This window comes from Monodelphis domestica, chromosome 3 (assembly GCF_027887165.1).
Source record: "Monodelphis domestica isolate mMonDom1 chromosome 3, mMonDom1.pri, whole genome shotgun sequence".
NCBI classification, from domain to species: domain Eukaryota; kingdom Metazoa; phylum Chordata; class Mammalia; order Didelphimorphia; family Didelphidae; genus Monodelphis; species Monodelphis domestica.
In genome coordinates, this window is record NC_077229.1 from 101,283,106 (window position 1) to 101,302,041 (window position 18,936).

At 42.8% G+C, this 18,936-nt stretch overlaps 1 protein-coding gene across 6 annotated transcripts; it reads left to right on the forward strand.

Annotated features, from left to right (window-relative positions):
- Positions 1-2,273: 2,273 nt before the first annotated feature.
- Positions 2,274-18,894, forward strand: MAPK15 (mitogen-activated protein kinase 15). Of its 6 annotated transcripts, XM_007488677.3 has the most exons (15): positions 2,274-2,467; positions 4,489-4,587; positions 4,701-4,730; positions 7,931-8,021; positions 8,137-8,267; positions 8,724-8,887; positions 9,163-9,302; positions 9,671-9,728; positions 14,824-14,961; positions 15,332-15,437; positions 16,006-16,243; positions 16,556-16,674; positions 17,925-18,059; positions 18,357-18,508; positions 18,654-18,894. In XM_007488677.3, the coding sequence occupies exons 1-15, from the start codon at positions 2,399-2,401 to the stop codon at positions 18,700-18,702; spliced, it is 1,719 nt and encodes a 572-aa protein (XP_007488739.1). In that variant the 5' UTR covers positions 2,274-2,398; the 3' UTR covers positions 18,703-18,894. The 6 variants fall into 6 exon arrangements, with proteins under 6 accessions (XP_007488739.1, XP_001370416.1, XP_007488740.1 ...); XM_001370379.4 differs by having other exon boundaries at positions 2,279-2,467; positions 18,357-18,894; XM_007488678.2 differs by having other exon boundaries at positions 2,313-2,467; positions 4,449-4,587; positions 18,357-18,894.
- Positions 18,895-18,936: the final 42 nt, after the last annotated feature.

Sequence of the window (18,936 nt, forward strand, 5' to 3'; positions counted from 1 at the left end):
AAGATATCTTTAAAAGTTTAGAAATGATAAAATGTATGTACTATTATGTAGAATATTACCTATACTGTATGTATTTTACTATTTAATAATATAAATGAACAGCTATACAATTTTTTAAATTAAATTTGTAGCAAAAGAACTACTGTTCTACACATTCTTTTGGGAATGTCAAGCATGCTTTTGGCAATGTCACTGTGACATCTCTCAGTGATCTCAGAAACTTCTAAATTTTGAGTTTCTTGTATTTATATGTCATTTAAATGCCATAAACTGTTAAAATCATGGTGTAGTATTCCTAGTGGCATGAAAAGTGTTCCCAAGAAACAGAGGAAAGTGATGAACTGAAAGGAAAAAGTAGACTTGTTAGATATGCTTCATGTAGGCACAATGGCTGCTGTGGTTAGCCAACATTAGGGCAATAATGAGTTGACTTTGAGGCACATTAAGAAAAAAGAGAAGGAAATCCTCAAAGTCATTGTTGCAGCTACAACAACAACTGCAAAGTATTGCATCGGGGGCAGCTGGGTGACTCAATGGATTGAGAGTCAGGAGGTCCTGGGTTCAAATGTGACCTCAGACACTTCCTAGCTGTGTGACCCTGAGCAAGCCACTTTACCCCCATTGCCTAGCCCTTACCATTCTTCTGCCTTAGAACTAATACACAGTATTGATTCCAAGACAGAAAGTAAGGGTTTAAAAAAACAACAAAGAGCATTGCATAAACCATGACATCAGCATCTCTCTCCCAGGTAGAAGTAAAACATTCTTCTGGGTGGAGGACTGTTATTAAAAAGCCATCTGGTAGACTCTGCCATCATGTGAGAAAAGGCTAAGTCCTTATATGATTCTCTAAAAGAAAATGAAAGTGAAGAGTCTACCCTAAGGATTTTTAAGCCAGCAAAGGATGGTTTGAATGTTTTATTTTTAAGGTTTATCTTACACAATATAAAAGTAACAGGAGAGGCAGCTTCTCTGCTGATCAAGAGGCAGCTAAGGAATTTCCTGAAACCCTGAAGAAACTGATTGACAAGACAGACTACAACCAGAGCAGACGTTTGATAAATATTAATCAAATGACTGATGGACAGAGATTCTCCCATCCCCCCTAACCCCAAACACAAATCTATTCCATTGTACACTGCATGCTAATCTATCTATTCAAACTTAAAGAGTGAGAAAGATTACCAAAAGAGGTAAACTGGTCTAATAGTTCACTTTTGTGTATCATGAGAAGCAAAGACAAAGGATCAGACTATTATCTCATCACATTGACTGGAGAATTCATGAAATCAATAATTTTATACTAAAATAGGTAAACTATATTCAGTCAGTCAATAAGCCTTTATTAATCTATTAGTTTAAAGCCTTATTAAAAGTGACACACTAGAGAGTGTTGGGTTTGGAGTCAATAAGACCTAAATTTCAGTACAGCTTATTAAAGAAGTTTACAAGCTGTGTGACCTTGGGCAAGTCACTTAACCTCTATCTCTCTGTTTCCTACACTGTAAAATAGGAATAATGATAGCTCCTACCTCCAAAGGTTGTGAGGATTAAATGAGATATTATTCGTAAAATTCTTAGCACAGTGCCTAGAACATAGTAGATACTTTGTAAATATTAGTTATTATTATTACTAATATTGTTGTTTTAAAAGGTAAATAAGGTTAGTCTTCTATGATCTGTACTTGAGGAAGCCCTGCTGATTCTTGTTCATGTTCAGGTACACTCACGCCGCTATCGGCATGCCATCCTAGACACAATGAATGTGGGCAGGAAGCCACACAAGGGCAAGCTTTTTTCACTCTCTGGGTCTTCTGTTTCCTTCCTCTGTGAAAATAATGGGTGGGGTTCTAATTTCTGCCCTTCTCCAGCCCACAGTGTTATCTCATAAGATACTGTGAGTCAGGTAAGGACTGGGTAACGAATCAACACACCTATCCTGCGAAATAATAGAAACCAATCTGTTTGGGAAAAGAAAAGAACAGAGCAAAACCCTCTGCGACCTTCACCCCCTAGCATGGGATTTAATAAAGGGTGGGAGAAGTGCTTTGGAGCAGGGAGTGTGGTTACAAGTTTCAAGGCGGAGTCTGTGAAGAATTGGGGGCGGGAGCTGATGCTTCGCAGGCGAGGTTACCCCATGCTAAGCCCATGAGGGGCGGAGGCCGAAGCTACCGGAAGTCACCTTGGAGAAAAGAAGGCCTGGGCTAAACTGGAAATAGTGGGCCAGGCCTCCCCACGCACGCTTCTTGGATTGGCCCAGGCGCTCAGGCGCTAGCGCAAGCGCATCAGTGCCTTTGGTTTCCACAGCAACGGGTTCAACAGCTGTAGCTGAGGCAGCAAAAAAAGCGAGTGGCGGGGTTACTGAACTGAAGGAAAGGAAACGGGGTGTCCTCCGCCCATGAGCGCGACTGAGGTGGACGAACACGTGTCCCAGCTCTACCTTATCAAGCGGCGCCTCGGGAAGGGGGTGAGAGACCCGGTTCTGAGGGAGTTCCTGGTCTGTGAGGAAAAGGCACAGCCAGGCCTGCCCCCGAGAATCCTGCACTTTGTGGGGGACCCAAGACCGCGCCCTTGGGGCCTCCTGTCTGAGAAGGAAATCTACCCCCTCTTTCCCTCAGGGGGCCCCAAGGTCTGAGGGGTCCCAGGGCTCCATGTTCAGAGAATCCTCTGTCTGAGGAAATATTCCTTCTTGTCCTTAAGGGGTCCCAAGAGCAATGGGGCCTCAAGGATACAGCCTTAGAGAGTCCCCTATCTGAGGAGATACTTTCCTTGTCCTAAAGGGGGTCCCATCCTCGGGGAACCCCTTCTCTGAAAAGGAGACACCCCCCCTTCCTCAAGGAGCCCCACCATTTGAGGATCCAAGGGCATCTCTTTAAGGAGCACTCTATTATGAGAGACAGGTCCTGCCTGCCCTCAAAGAGCCTAATGATCAGAGGAGGGCTCAGGACCTCCCCTCCCTTCTCAAGGAGATCCTTTGTTATGAGAGGAAGATATACCTCCTATCCTTAAGGGACCCCAAGAACTGAGAGAGAACCAAGGCCCTGCTCTCAGAGAGCCCCTTATCTGGAGAGGAAACACAGCCCTGCCTGTCCTCAAGGGGTTTCATGATCTGAGGGGGACTGAGGACCCCCACCCTCAAGAAGATCCCTGGTATGATGGGAAGAAACACTCCTGCCTATCCTCAAGGGTTCCACCCCTATCTGAAGGACACCCAGGGTGCTTCCCTCAGTGATCCCTCTGTCTAAAAGAGAGACACAACCCTGCCTGGCTTCTCTAGGTCTCTGATCTGGGGGGGACCCAGGGTCTGTCAAGGGGACACTGTTATGAGGAAAAGATAACAACCCTTCCTATCCTTAAGGGGCCTCAGATCTATGGGAGACTCAGAGGTATAGCATCAAGCATAGACATACTCCTGCTTTTCTTCAGGGAGTAAAGGGTTCATAGAAAATTCAAGGACTTGTCCTCACAGGGGGAACAGGCTTGAACTGTCCTCAAGGAGTCCTATAGTCCAAAGGACTTTATGGACTCAAGGCTCTACCTCATGGAACCCCCAACCTAAGCTTCCTTAGATACAACCTAGCCCAAAGTCAAGAGTCCTTTTGTCTCTGGAAGACTCAGGGTCTTGCCCTCAAAGAGCCCCCTGTCTGAAGTGGGTAGACAGCTCTCCCTGACCCTAATCATTGAGGACCCAGGACTTTGCCCTCAGGGAATTCCCTGCCTGAGGAGGAGACAAAGCACGGCTTATACTTAAGAAGCCCCAAGATCTGAAAAGATAAAAGATTCTGCCCTTAGGGAGTCCTTTGGCCTATCCCTCTGGAAGATCCCTGGTTTGTCTCCTGCCTATTCTCAAAGAGTCCCTGGTCTTTGAGGAACTCAGAAATATGTTCTCAGGGAGCCCCCTATCTGATAGGAAGACATACCCTTACCTGTCTTCATGGAATTTCTGTTCTATGGAGGGTCCTACTCCACCCTCAGGGAGCCCCTGCTCTAAAGAGTAGACACAATACTGCCAGTTCAAGGGAGGAAAGCCAAGACATAGAGATGAAAAAAAGTATTAAAACAGATTATATAGTACCAAATAAATATAGATATAGTGTTAAGACATTTCGCTTTTTGCAATGGAAAAGACTGCAAATCAGAGTTGTGTTATGTAATATCACATGCCAATTTTGCCCCATTGGTTGTCTCTACATACTTATGTCTCATGTCTCCTTCAGACACTCCCTGGCTATGGAGGTCTCTGACTAAGCCCTGAAGCTAACCTGGATCTCTTGTCCTAGGACAAACTAGAGTTGGGTACTGAAGAACAGGTATGGTAGGAGTTGTCAGAGGAGGGTTGAGGAACGGATTCTACAAAGGCACAATACCAGCATTAGGATGTGGAGAGGACAGAGGTCAGGGATGAGACCATCCTAGCTGGGGCGGCTCCTGGCCACCCTACTTTCCAGGTCCTACGGAAAGGAAAAGGCGCGGTTTCTGCTCTCCCAGGCCTATGGCATCGTTTGGAAAGCTGTGGATCGGAGGACAGGAGAAATTGTGGCCATTAAGAAGATCTTTGATGCCTTCAGGAATAAGACAGATGCACAGGTAAAGAGAGAAATGGAAAGTTGGAGGGAACGAAAAGGTGATGGTAGAAGGGACAGACTTGTTGGGGAAATAAAATAACTTCACATACCACTACCCTTTATGTTTTATTTCAGAGAACGTTCCGAGAAATCATGTTTCTTCAGGTGAGCAGCTATGATGATATGACCTACTCTCCTGATGACAGCATTCCTTAGACACACACATACTGCCCCAGGATCTTCTTACTTGGATGAACCTGTAGTCTCATTAATATGGGTACTCTCTCCAGGAATTCAGACCTATCTGTATCTAATCAAACTCGTCCCTCTATCACTGGTCTCTTAGGGAAAACTTATATAGGGAGGGAGTCATTTCTGCTTTTTTGGAAGTCTTGGCCTTACAAAATCAAGAAATTTCAAAATTAGAAGAGATCTCAGTAGCCATCTAATCTGACAAATATCCCCTCTCATGTATCCAACTAACTGTCTCCTAGGTTTTAGCTAAGGATCTCAAATAAGGGAGAATCTATTATCTCCTGAAACAGCCTGTTCTTCCTTTTAAATACCTCTCATCATTACATCAAAACTGGATTAACCACTTTGCAACCTAAACACATTGCTCTGAGTTTTTCTCCCTTCAGGAGCAAAGCAAAACAAGTCTGCTCTCTCTCACAAGACATGCTTTCAAAATGTGAAGATAGTGCTCATGTCCTCTCTTAAATCTCTTCTTCTCTAGACTGAACATCCCCAGTTTCTTCATCTTCTCTTAGTATAAAATGAATCTGAGGATTTTCACTATAGTGATTGTCCTGTGGACCTTCTCTGGCTTATATCCTTCCTAAAATAAAGAAGCCAGAACTGAACTTTCTACTCTAGATGTGGCCTGACTAGGGAACATGCAAACATAGACCCTGCATTTTAGGAATCCCTCATGTGAGGGGAAGGTTTGGTCCTGTCCTAAATGAGCTCCCATTTTTATATCAGAGCTGATTCTTCTGACACAATGTGCCTCCATAAAATTAATTTTTGTTCTTCTGTGACTAATGAGACTAGCTTTTAAAGTGCCTGGTTTTGTAGTTTGGACAGATATCCAATGTGAACAAAGGCTCAAAAGGTGTACTTACTAAATTTGGAGATAGCACAAAGCTGTGAGGGAGAGCTAACATGTTAGATGACAGAATTGAGATATAGGTCAAAGCAATAATAAGATAAAGATAAATGTAAAATTCTCATGTGTTTAAAAATCAACTCAAAAGTGTAAGTTGAGGAGGTTTAGCTATCAATCAACATTTATTAAGTTCATACTGTGTGCTAAGCACTGGAGATATAAATATAAAAAAAAATGAAGCTGTCACTGCCCTCAAGAGACTTAATTTCATCAAGGAAAATGATTACTGTGTTCAAGTTTCTACAGAAGAGGCATTAAATTTGTTCTTTTTGACCCTAGAGGATAGAACTAGGAACAATGGGGGGAAAGTTGTAAAGTAAACAATATAGGGATGATATCAGGAAGGACTTCATAAAAATTAGAACAGTACCAGACTGTAATAACTACCTCAACTAATAGGTTCCCCCTTTTTTGAAGTCCTTTAAGCAAAGACCAGATGATGATTTGTCAGGTATCAGGAAGCTCCCTTCATGTGTAGTTCCTTTAAACTCAAATTTTGTGATTCTGGGAGACATGATAATTTTGTCATCTCACTTAGAAACAATGTAAATATGAAGTCACTGTGGGGATAACCCTTGCAGCTGGGTAAAAGTAGATACCTGAGCTGAGTTTCAAAGGAAACAAAGGATTCTAATAGTGGTATGGAACATATCTTCCAAGAATAAGGGAAGTCAGTGCAAAGACCCTGATTGAAACGAGAAATAATGTCATATAGGAGAAATAGCATGGAGGCCAGTTTAGCTGGAGTATCTGAGGGCAGGAAGAGAAGTAATTTAAGGCTAAATAGATAGATTGGGACCAGGTTGTAAAGTGCTTTCAAGTGCCAAACAGCAGAGTTTATATTTGATCCTATGGGACAATAGGGAGCCGCTAGAATTTGTTGAGAAAACAGTGACAGATGTGCCTTAAAAAATAGTTTGGCAGCTATATGGAGGACAGAGGCTGGATATAATAAATTCATATGAAGAAGGCCTGGGGGGCTGAATGGATTGCAAATTCACCAGTGATGTGAAAACAAATATATAATTTAGATCTTAAGTTTTATTAAGAAAATTAATAATGAGACTATAAGTCTATTGTGCTTTGCCCTGGCTAAACCACAGTTGGAACATTGTGTTCAGTTCTGGATACCACATTTTCAAAGCATGTTGACAAATTGGAGCACATCCAAAAAAGGGCAACTAGAATGGTGAAGAGGCAGCAAATCCTGTCATTTCAGCAGCAGCTAAAGGAATGAGAATGTTTAGCCTGTAAAAGAAAAGGTTGGTGCATGATCTCTGTTTCCAAGTATTTGAGAAGTTGTCACATGAAAGAGGGACTTAGCTCCAGAAAAGATGTATGAATTAGGTAGAAGTCCTTGGGAAACAGATTTCAGTTTTATCCTAATGAGAATTCTTCAAAAACAAAATGGGCTGCCTCAAGAAGGACTTTTCCTCTTCATTCAGAGGCTAGATAATCACTTATTGGAAATTTTGTAGAGAAGGAGCAATGAATAGGTCATTTGTAGGCCATAACACTCCTATGGCCCAAACAAGATTAAAATATAATTGGGAAATATTTACAAAATAAAAATGCAATAAAACACAGATAACATTATATTTTAAAACTAAATATGCAGCCCACAGGAATCCTTATGTACAGATTAGTAAATAGTCCCTTTTTCTATTTGAATTTGACACTCTTGTTGTAGAAAGTATTCTTCCTAGATGAGTCCAGATGTTATTTAAGGTTCTTTCCCACTCTGAGATTGTATGATTCAGTACTTCACATATGCAATACTGGTTCTCTTCAGAATGAAAGGAGCCCCCTTTTTTTTAAATCCTTACTTTCCATATTAGAATCAGTACTGTGTATTAGTTCTAAGGCAGAAGAGTGGTAAGGGCTAGGCAATGGGAATCAAGTGACTTACCTGGGGTCACACAGCTAGGAAGTGTCTGAGTCCAGATTTGAACCCAGGACCTCCCATCTCTGGGCCTTACTCTCAATCCACTGAGCCACCCACCCAGCTGACCCCTAAAGGAACCCTTCTAAAGGGGCCCTTAGAATGACAAAGACTGGAACCAAGGAAGATTCCTGATTGATTTATCACCTTGCCCCAAGTAAGAAAGTAAGATGCCCTCTGGACCACCAGGTCAGCATCAGTCAATCCCTTATATGGCTGTTGGCAATTATTCTTTCTGACATTTCACCCTCACAGGAGTTTGATAATCATCCCAACATCATCCGTCTTTTGAATGTCATCAGAGCAGAAAATGACAGGGACATTTACCTAGTATTTGAATCCATGGGTGAGTTCCCTTTCCTTCATGCTCCAAACTTATATACATGAATGAGTAAATATTTCATTATCCCATCCTCTAAATTCCCACCCCCCTGAACATCAACCCCATATTCCCCCTATAGACACAGACCTGCATTCTGTCATCCGGAAAGGGAACCTGCTGAAGGATATTCACAAGTGTTACATCCTTTACCAACTTCTACGTGCGACCAAGTTCATTCACTCGGGGAATGTCATCCACAGAGACCAAAAGGTAAAAACCCTATGTCCTATCAACTTTCTTCCACCTTCTTTCACTCTTCTTACTGGCACCTACTTCACCAGGCCCCAACATCACTGATTCCCTCAGAGTCCTCACTGACTCCTATCCTAGAGCCCTTACACCTAACAAAAAAAGAAAGAATAAGGTTTTCTGTAACATACAATTCTAGATTTTTTCCTACCACCTCAAAAAGAGAATAAAACACCTCTGTAAAGGTACACAAACACCCATCTTTTACATTGTTTCTCCCTTCAAGATCCTTACAACATCCTACTAGGTTTATTTTTTCCTAGAAGCCTTATCTTTCATTTTAAGGTACCTACTCCACCTCCAGAAGGTCCTGTTCATTATTTTTTGAGTCCTCACACCTCCCCTATAATATTCCAGCAGTGTTCCTAGCCCTAATGTGTACACACCCAGGATCCTTAAACTTTCCACACCTCTCAGCCCTCCAATGTTCTTCTGGATGCTGACTGTTGTGTGAAACTCTGTGACTTTGGCCTTGCACGTTCCCTGAGTCAACTTCATGAGGAACCAGGGAACCCAGCCCTGACAGAATATGTGGCCACACGCTGGTACCGAGCCCCAGAAATCCTCTTATCTTCACACCGGTAATGGGCACCTGGAGAGGGGTAAAACACCAGGAAAACAGGGATGGGGAGGTGGGCAGTAACTTTTATACTGGGCCCCAAAGATCCTTCTGCCTTCCTACTCCTCATGCCTAGTATTTCCTCATCCCTACCTTTGTTTGAAACTTTTTCCCTCTCCCTGCCACCAATCCTAAGCATACCGTCATCTTCACCCCATGTCCACCCCTGTTACAGTCATGTCCTTACCTCATCTTCCTCCCCCATCCTGGGCATATCTTTACCCCCTGACCCTATAGGTACACACAGGGTGTGGACATGTGGAGCTTGGGCTGTATCCTAGGGGAGATGCTGCTTGGGAGACCTTTGTTCCCAGGAACTTCTACCCTTAACCAGCTTGAGCTGATCCTTGCAGCCATCCCAGCCCCAAACAAAGAAGGTGAGCACTGACTATGGCCTATATTCTTCCTAGCCCTGACTGATGTTTCAACCATATTACTATGTAATCACTAACTAGATATTTCCCTGCCCTTCCAGACCCTTTTTGGCCTAACCAGAAAGGGTAAGACTGAACAGGGAACTGTCCATCCTGACCCCAGCTAGAAAGAATGAGACTGAGAACTAGCCAGGGAGGGAGGGAAAATCATTCTGGCCTCTACAGTGGGTTGGAAGTGACCAAAGGGATGGCTGTTCTCCACTTGTCCAATAGAGGTGATTTCCCCCAGGACTACTTTTGAACCCCTATTCCTCTTCTATTTGCCCCATTTTTCCACTCTCATTCACCTACCTTCTGCTCTTTGTATTCAGACTTCCTGACCTTTGGTTCAGACTACAGTGCCTCTGTTCTCCACCGAATGGGGCCCAGGTGAGTGTGGGCCTGAAGGGAAAGGATTTATTCAAGACTAATGCTTCCTTTTTTTCTTGATACCTGGGGGTCAATCACTCAGTGCTAGGTATAGAAAATAACTCTGAATGTCAATCACAATGTTTTCTGGGTAGAAGGCCAAAATTACCACTGAAATTAGGGGCTGCTGATAAGAGGCTTTGATGAGACAAGACATCCCCATGGCATCTCTCAAGCAAAAGGAACCCCAGCTAGGTTCCTGCCACCAGTATTGGATAACTTTTCAATATCACTACACAGGGTATAAAAAATGGAATAATTTCAAAGACCCTGCCCTGGGGAATCACAGCCTTTTTTTCTCCTACTCCTCCTCTTCCTTTCTTCCTCTTTCCCCTACCCCAACCTCTTCCCCACCTCCTTTGGTGATACCATTTTCCCTACCACCATTCACAACTATTTTTAGTGAATCTTTAGATATAAATGATATACAAATAGAAATACTTCAGTTATATAATTACACATTTATTCAATGTCTAATACATGTAAGGGGCTGTATAGACACTAGGATTACAAAAATAGGAAATTATTCTGTCTCTGTTCTAAAGGAGTTTCATCTATTAGAAGGATGACCCACATGTTTTACAATTTATATCTGTGTGCAAGAAAGAGTGTACTGGGAACAATGGAGAGATTTAGACAAAATATTTTAGGAAACATCTGAGGAAAGCTCTAAAAGCTTGGAGGAGAATGGCCCCTCAATCAACCTCAAAAGAAGAGGATTTTTACAGATGGAGAAGAAGAGGGAATACATTCTAGGGATGGTGGACAACCTGTAGTAGGTAATGCATGGAGGTAGGAAACAACAGGTCAAGATCAGTCTAGTTTGACTGGAAAATAGAGTGTGTCAAAGGTAAAAAAAAACCAACTCATTCAGTGCTATGTTTAGTGATCATATCTATTAGAAATATTTACTATTTAAATCAAGTAGCTGCTTAGAGGATATTTTCTGAGAGGTCTCCCTATCCCTAAATGTCCCAATTTAGCACAAGAATTCTGATATTTAAACATCCTTCCAAAAGCTTCCAAAGAATTCTAGATGATTATTTCAAACTAGAATGCATGTGTTAAAGTTACAAATAAAAATCAAATAGTTTCCCTAACAGGAAGGGAAAACAAGTCAATGATATTTTATGGTGTAAGATTATGGCTATAATGTACAACTTCAATAATAACACTGGGATAAGTTATAGGTACTGTAAATATAAATGTTCAAGAATAGTCAAGCATAAAAACAAACCTAATCATATAATAAAATTATTGATATTTTCTGAAACCTCATAGCAATAATTCTAAACTTTTTTTGTTCCTTCAACTACAATAACAGCAAAAAAATAATGTGTTTTCTCTTCTTTCAAGCAAAATATCCCCAGTTCTTTCAACTTATCCTTATATGAAAGGTCACAAGACCCTTCACCATCCTGACTGCCTACTCTGGACTCTTTTTAGCTTATAGATATCCTAATACACTAAATAAGAACTATTGCCTTATACTATCTACTGGTGTTGGCATATAATCATTTAATCCTAATCAGCAGTTATAACTTTTAAAGGTAGAAGTCTTTCAATTAAGTTAGGCTAATCTTAAATTTTTGTTTCATTTGTCCACAAATTTGAGAGACAAGTTCTAGTTCAATAAGTATTTAGGAAAAGGAAATTATATGAAATGCCAAGGGTTTGAAGGAGAGCAATATGAGGTAAGACTCAAAAGATAGGTTGGAGGCTTATTGTGGAAAGCCTTTAATGCCAGGCTATAGAATTTGAATTTGATCTTATAGGTAGCAGGAAGCCACTGGAGGTTTTGGAGCAAAGGAGTTGATCACTCCTTTATTAAGTCCTAGTTAAGACTGTGCCTTAGCAAGATTATTTTAGCAATGTGCAAATAGAAATTTTCTACACCTGAAGTACATTTACCAAGCATCCTTTTAAGCTACATCCTCATTTTATATATGGAGGCTTGGAAGATAAATTTGGCTGAGACCCATGCTGTGGAGCTCTTTTTGAGCTTGGTTTTTTGGTAAAGTGTGGCAGGTGTGTGTCTCTCTGGCTCTGTGCTCTGCTCACTTGGCTGAATTAACCCCTTTCTTACTCACTTTATTATTATTAATTCCTATATAATAAATAACTTTGAGTATTTATTCATTTTTTAATCTCACAGCAGTTTTGCAAGGATTAGAATGAGAAGAAGAAAGGGTCTGGAGTAGGAAAACTAGTCAGGAAGCTTTTACAATAGTTTAGGCAAGAGATCAGAAGAAACAACACTAGGATGTCCTAGAGATGCTTTACCTCCTGGAAAAAAAAGTCTTCAGGTTGATGGGCTTCTATCTGTCTTTTCTGTGCCTCTTACTTTCTGCAAGGGTTTTTATTATGGATCACTGTTTCCTGTTTTAAGTAGTTACCAATAAATATTAAGTCTTGGGAGTTTGGAGAGAAGAAATTTTTTTTATTTATTTAGTCAATTTAGAACATTATTCCTTGGTTACAGTAATCACATTATTTCCCTCCGTCCCCTCCACCCACCCTTCCCGCAGCTGACACGCAATTCCTCTGGTTATTTCTTGTGTCCTTGATCAGAACCTATTTCCATGTTATTGGTGTTTGCATTAGGATGTTCATTTAGAGTCTACGTCTCCAGCCATATCCCCTCAACTCATGTATTCAAGCAGTTGTTTTTCATCTGTGTTTCTACTCCCACAGTTTTCCCTCTGAATGCGGATAGTGGTTTTTCTCATAGATTTCTCCAAGTTGTTCAGGATCACTGCATTGCCACTAATGGAGAAGTCCATTACATTCGATTGTACCATAGTGTATCAGTCTGTGTACAATGTTCTCCTGGTTCTGCTCCTCTCACTCTGCATCAATTCTTGGAGGTTGTTCCAGTTCCCATGGAATTCTGGAGAGAAGAAATTTAAAAGGGAGCATGGTGAAGAATGTGATAAAGAATAAAAAATAGATAGTGAAAGGGATGTTTAATGGTAGGGAGGCTTTTTGACACTAGCCCTCATGCAGAGAAAGTTAATAATCTATTTTCCTAGGGTTGGAGATTGGTATAGGTAATTATGAGGTTAGTACTGTCACCAAGCTCAGGGCCTCTTCTAGGCAGAGAGAATGAAATTCAAGGAAACTCACTGAGGTGGGTATAGATGTTGAAGTCATTGAGGCAATTGAAGAATGTCCTAAAGATAAGGGAACAATGACAAAAAGGCTGTGAAAGCAGGCAAGAACTTCAAAAAAAGAATACTGAAGGCATGGTGGGAGAAGGTACATTACAACCAAACCTGGAAGTGGTTATGAGAGAGAGTGAAAGGAGACAGTGGATGGATAGATGTGTATAAATATACACATATATGCATACCCATATATGTAGAGAATATAAGGGCAGGAGAACATTCACTGCTGGGCACAGTTCATGTAAGGGTGTACAGGGTGCCCTTGGTTCTGGACATTCTCATTTGTCATTAAGAAGACAATCTGGCATCAGTAGGTTGGCTACAAATAGAGAATGTGAGAAATTCCTATTGATAGGACAGTATACAGGAATCTAATAAGATGAAATCTAAAAGAGGCAAATTCAAGTATGTATTATAAATCTACTATGTGCACCATGGTAGGTGCTGGTGATATAGTGACAAAAAAAAAATGGGTCCTGCCGTCATAGAATTTTCTATTGGAAGGGGGAAGGAAATATCAATTTTATAAGATTAAGATGGGAAAGTTATGGGGAAAAGACTATGGGGGGGGGAGAGAAATGTAGTATCCTGGAAGCATGGATATGGAGGTAAACAAACCTAGGAGATACAATACAGGCACATTGCCCAGGATTTTGAAGGTAATGGTTCCTTTGGGCCCTGCCCTGGTCAGGTTGTATCTTGTGTGCACATATTATGCTCAGGATTGGGATATCTATAAGCTGAAATGAGACCAGAGTAGGTAGGATAGTGAAGGATCTTTTGTGACCTTAAGGATAAGGATAAGGATCAGGATCAGTTGAAAGAACTGGGGATATTTTGCTTGAAGAAGAGAAAACTTAGCAGAAACCTGAGAGCTGTTTTTTTAAGGGCTATAATGAGGAAGGATTCAGTTGTTCTATTTGACTCCAGAGGACAGAACTAGCAACTGGTATGAGCTGCAGAGACAAATTTAGGTTTAACATGAGAAAGAACTTCCTAATAGTGAAAGTTACACCAAAGTAGAAAAGGTTGCCTTGGGAGGTAGTTGACTTCCCCTCACTGGAGATAGTCTTTCAGGCAAAAGCTGGATAACCTCCGAATATATTGTAGAGGGGATTTTATTCAAGTAGAGGTTGGATTAGCTGCTGGGGTTTCAACTCAGATTTTATAATATTCCTGATGTGGGTTCTAAATTCTTTTGGCATCTGTCATCTTCAGTACCCACTGTTTCTCTAGGACTCTGGCTCTCCCTCTTTTCCCTTTTGTCTTTTACCTTCCATCCCATTCTCCTCTGCCAATCCTACCCTCATCTCTTCCTTCTGCTCTCTGTCTTCACTCCTTTCTCTCCCTTTTCCTTCCCTCCTCCTTTTTTGCTTTTAACCTTAACAAGTACTTCTCTAGGTCTTCCTTCCCAGGCTTTTTCTTCCTTTCCCAGTTTTCCTTTTTCTCTTCCTACCTTCACTTCTCTCTAGTAGAGAGATCTAGTGGATCTCTCTAGTGACTAACCTTAAACAAAGATTACAGGCCCTCCTAGGAGCTAGACATCTTTTAGGCCTTGTTTTTTTGCCTCTAGATGTGCTCCATGATTCCTAGGTTCACAAGAACCCCATGATTTACTAGTTAGGAGACCAGGAGTCCAGTCCATTCACCTCTCTGAGCCTCAGCTTCTTCATCCTTAAAAAGGGGGGGGGGGGGAATCATCCTTCCACTGCCTACATACTGGGTACACAATTGAACTGGGGTTCATTCAACATCCCTGGGATTGATTTGCTATGGCCATAGCAGTGGATCCCTTTGGGATTAGAGGGCACAGTGAATAACATGAAGCCCCAACACTGGAGACTACAACAGAATGACCAAAGTGTGGTGAGATCCATACTTGCCTCCAGGCAGCTACTGACCCTGGGCTCCCGCCTGCCACCATCTACCCCTCCTGAGGCCCTGGATCTGTTAGAAAGACTCCTGGTGTTTGACCCTGAGAAGCGACTGACTGCAGATGAGGCTCTAAGGCACCCTTATGTGAAAAGGTGAGGAGAGAAAGTCCCAGGGGAGGCTAACAGAAAGGGAAGGCTGATGACAGGGATGAAAGAGAGAAGGGAGATCATCATAGGGGATGAAGAGCAGAGAGAGGAGTCTAGAGCTGACTGTGGGGGGATGGAGAGGAGATGTGGAGTCTCTTGGCTTGATGCTGATCAGCTGATGATAAAGGAGTCTAGGTTTAGAGAATTTCCAGATAAGACCAACAGCAGCAGCAGTGGAAGATGGAGAGAAGGCTGAGGTCATAGAACTTTCTGGAGGGAAACTCCTAGCTGAATCCCTTCTATGTGTGAATGGAGAAGTGGAGGTATAGAAAGAGCAATGGCAACCTCTAAATGTCCTTCCAACCTCTGACCCCAGGTTCCATTGTCCAGCCAAGGAACCAGCCCTGGACTATGAAGTGACCCTGCCTGTGGATGACGGTGTGCAGCTCTCTGTGATGGAGTATCGTAACCGGCTCTACAGGGTGACCTCCAAAGGCCTCTGCCTCTGTATCTCTGGCACACACATGCATATAGGGACACATACATATATGTGCACATATATCCGCATAGGTGTGTCTATACTCACATGTACCTGTGGTGCATATACACATGTGAATACATGCATTACCCATGCGTATATTATAAGCATCCAACAAACACCTTGGATGAAGTTTACCTCCATTCATACACATACCACATGCACATACATACACACATGCACCAGAGCCTGGATGGCACCTACCTAAGATTCCCCTGGTTGTCTCCCTGCCTAGCATTCTTCTCATGAATTCTATGCAGAGTACTTTGTTCCAAATATTCCCTCTCTACCTCAGGCTCACAAAAGTTGGCTTGCCTGAGCCTCATTACCTCCCCATGACATTCTCACTCTTACCCTTAAGTATTCTCTAAACCAGGAAATCTTCAGGTTCTATACACACACTAGGTACTCTACCTAAATATTCCCTTCAACCCAGATAATCCCTTCCCCAAAATTTTCTCCCCTCCTTTGAATGCTTCCCAAAGGGACTCTGAATTGTCCACTTCCCATAGATGATCCTGGAGCGAAAATCAAACAATCGGCATCAAAGGTTGGAAATTCAGAAAGAAGGCCTGGGGGACCTCCCCAGGGCAAGCTCTTTGCCCCTACCCTCCCAGAAGGATCCCTATCTGCAGAATTCTGCCTCTGATCCAACCCAGGCCCCAGGGGAACTGCGACCCCCTGGCCTGAGAGAACTTCGTTCAAAAATTTCTGGATCCAGACCACAAAGTGAACCCTCTCCCTTCCATGGTGTGTGATCTCTGACCGTACTCCCTAATATGTGACTTCTGATGTTGCTATATGGTGTGACCCTGAATCCCCACCCCCCACATGCCACCTGATTGCATGTGACTCCTTGACCCTTCAAAGTATGATGCCTGACCTGAATCAGTGGTATGTTATCCATAACCCAGCCCCCCACCCAGTGTCAGAACCCTTAACTTCACCATGGTATTTGATGCCCTGACCCAAACCCATACAGTTATAGTTCTAGACCTCATAAAAGTGTATGACCCTGACCCTCACCATGATGTGCTCCTTCCCCCCCCACCCCACACATAGACACCCTTGGTCCCCGGCAGGGGTCAGCACCCTCTATCCGGCCACAACATCGAGGTTTCACAGGGAAGAGGGGACAATCATTTTGGGGTGATGCTCGCAGTCTCACTGGCACCCCTGGGGTAAGTTTATTCATTTCTCATCAACTAACTGCCTACTCTTTAGAGTTTCTTGTGCTGGGCTTTGCTGAGCTAGAGAACAGCCTATAAGAATGAGTTTCCTGCCCTTTGGGCTAGTCAGTGTAATCTGACCACACATATCTCTAGAGTAGAAAAGAGAATATGTTCAATGAGGACAGAAAATTCAGGTCAATGTGAGACCCAAGAGAGGATTGAGCACTTCCACTTGGGCTTAAGTGATAGTGACAGGAAAGGCTTCATGGAGGAGGTGGTACCAGAGCTAGGTCTCCAAAGGACCCCAAGGGGCTGCAGCAGGCAGACTGGAGTTAAAATGGACTCTGTTCCAGGAATAGGGAATGACTTATGAGATACACAGACATGGGAAGGTCAATCAACACAAAGGCCTAGTCAGGAGTGGTCCAGTTTAGCTGGAATGTAGAATGTGTGAAAGGGAAGTGCATGAGCAAAGGTGGGTGAGATCCAAACTGAGACCAGGCCAAGAAGTATGTTTTCTCCTTTGGAGCAACAAGGAGCCCAAGGTTTTGGATGAGGAAGGAACATGGTTAGACCTGACATTAAGAATATGACAGGAGCAGCTCTGAAGGATGGATGGGAGGGGTACAGACTGAAAGCAGGGAAACCAGGCAAAATGGTAACCAAGGCCTAAACTAAGGTGCTTGCAATGGGAGAAAAAGAGATGGATTCAAAAACTGTGGTAAAGGTAGAATCATCAGGATTTGGCATCTGATTTTGAATATATGATATGAGGGAGAAGGATAAGAAAGTCCAAGATGACTCAAGGAGTTGATCCAGAAGAAGAGGAGGATGATGTCATCAACAGAATTAGGAAAGTCAAGAAGAAGCTTTGGAGGGAAGATGATTTTCGTTTTGAACATGTTGAGTTTAGGGTCAGGCATTTGAAATAGGGAATGGGATTCAGGAGAGAAATTAAAGCTAGAGAGACAAATTTAGGGATCATCTGCATTAAAGTATAAGACAATAAAGACAGAAGGGAGAAGAGTCAAGGACAAAACCCTGTAGCAGCCAGAACATAGGAGAGTGAATAAATATGTCCAGACTGTCTCCCTTTTCTTATCCCACCTTGTTTAGCCATCTCCTGGTCTCCCCTTACTCTCTCTGCCTTTAATTCTTATTGTTGCAGCCCTAATCTGCCCCATCTCAGGATATGATTGCTCACCTTAAGCAATAACCCTATCTGTGCCAGTCAAGAGGTAACATGTCTCTGTTTTTAGGAGAGGCCAGGCCTCAGATGGGCCCCCTCTACCCCCTCTCTCACTGCCCAAGCAGCAGCTGCAGTGACCAACCAGGCCCTGACACGAAAGGACAGTCCCCTGGCAGGTGTGATGACTACCACAAGCACCAGGCTGGTAAGGAGGCATTAGCTTTTTCTTCCTAGAAATGACAGCTTTAGCTGGAGTCAGAGAACCTGGGAGTGATCTTGACCAAGTTACTCACCCTTTCAGAGTTTTATTTTCTTAAAAAATGAAGTGATTGGATTCCTATTCTCCCTCTAAATCTTATGATCCTAATTATCCTCCCCTCCCCCCAAAAAAATTCTCCCTCAAGCACTGACTATCCCATCCCTGACATCACTGTCATTTTCCCATCATTATCCATTCCTGATACTGATCCTCTTCCTCTTATGAATTCCTGTTTCCTACCAGGTCCCTCGTCTGCCCCCTGGCCAAGCTCAGGATATTCGAACTCCCCTGCGGCCCACAAAAAGGATGTTCCAGTCCTTTGGCTCCCAGGGGACGTTAGGGGGAGCTAGGGCCTCCCTAGGAGGCTATTCTCAAGCCTATGGAACCATCTGGAGGTCAGCCCTGTATGGCCTACCCCTCACTTACTCTTCCTTAAGTCCCCTCCCCAATGTACCTCCATCCTGATTCCCTTCCAGACAGCCTAATCTTTTCCCCTCTGTACTTGCAACTCCTGACTATTCCCTATTTGCTCCCCCCCAGATATTCCCAGCCTGCCTTATCCCATGGATTTCCCTCACTTGATCTCTGATATCCCAAACCTCTTACTGAAGCTTCTTCACTCAGACACTCCCTGCAAATAGGATCCCTCCTCTGAGTCTTCCTCCCTGACTTACATGATGGGGTCTCTAGCTTGGGGAATGTTTGGCTTCAGCCAGGAGTCTGTCCCTTTTACCCTTCCCATACACACCAAAATTTACTTTCAATAAAGTTTCTGATTTTCTGTATGGCATTACATTCCTCCAGCATAAGGAGTTCTCAAAAC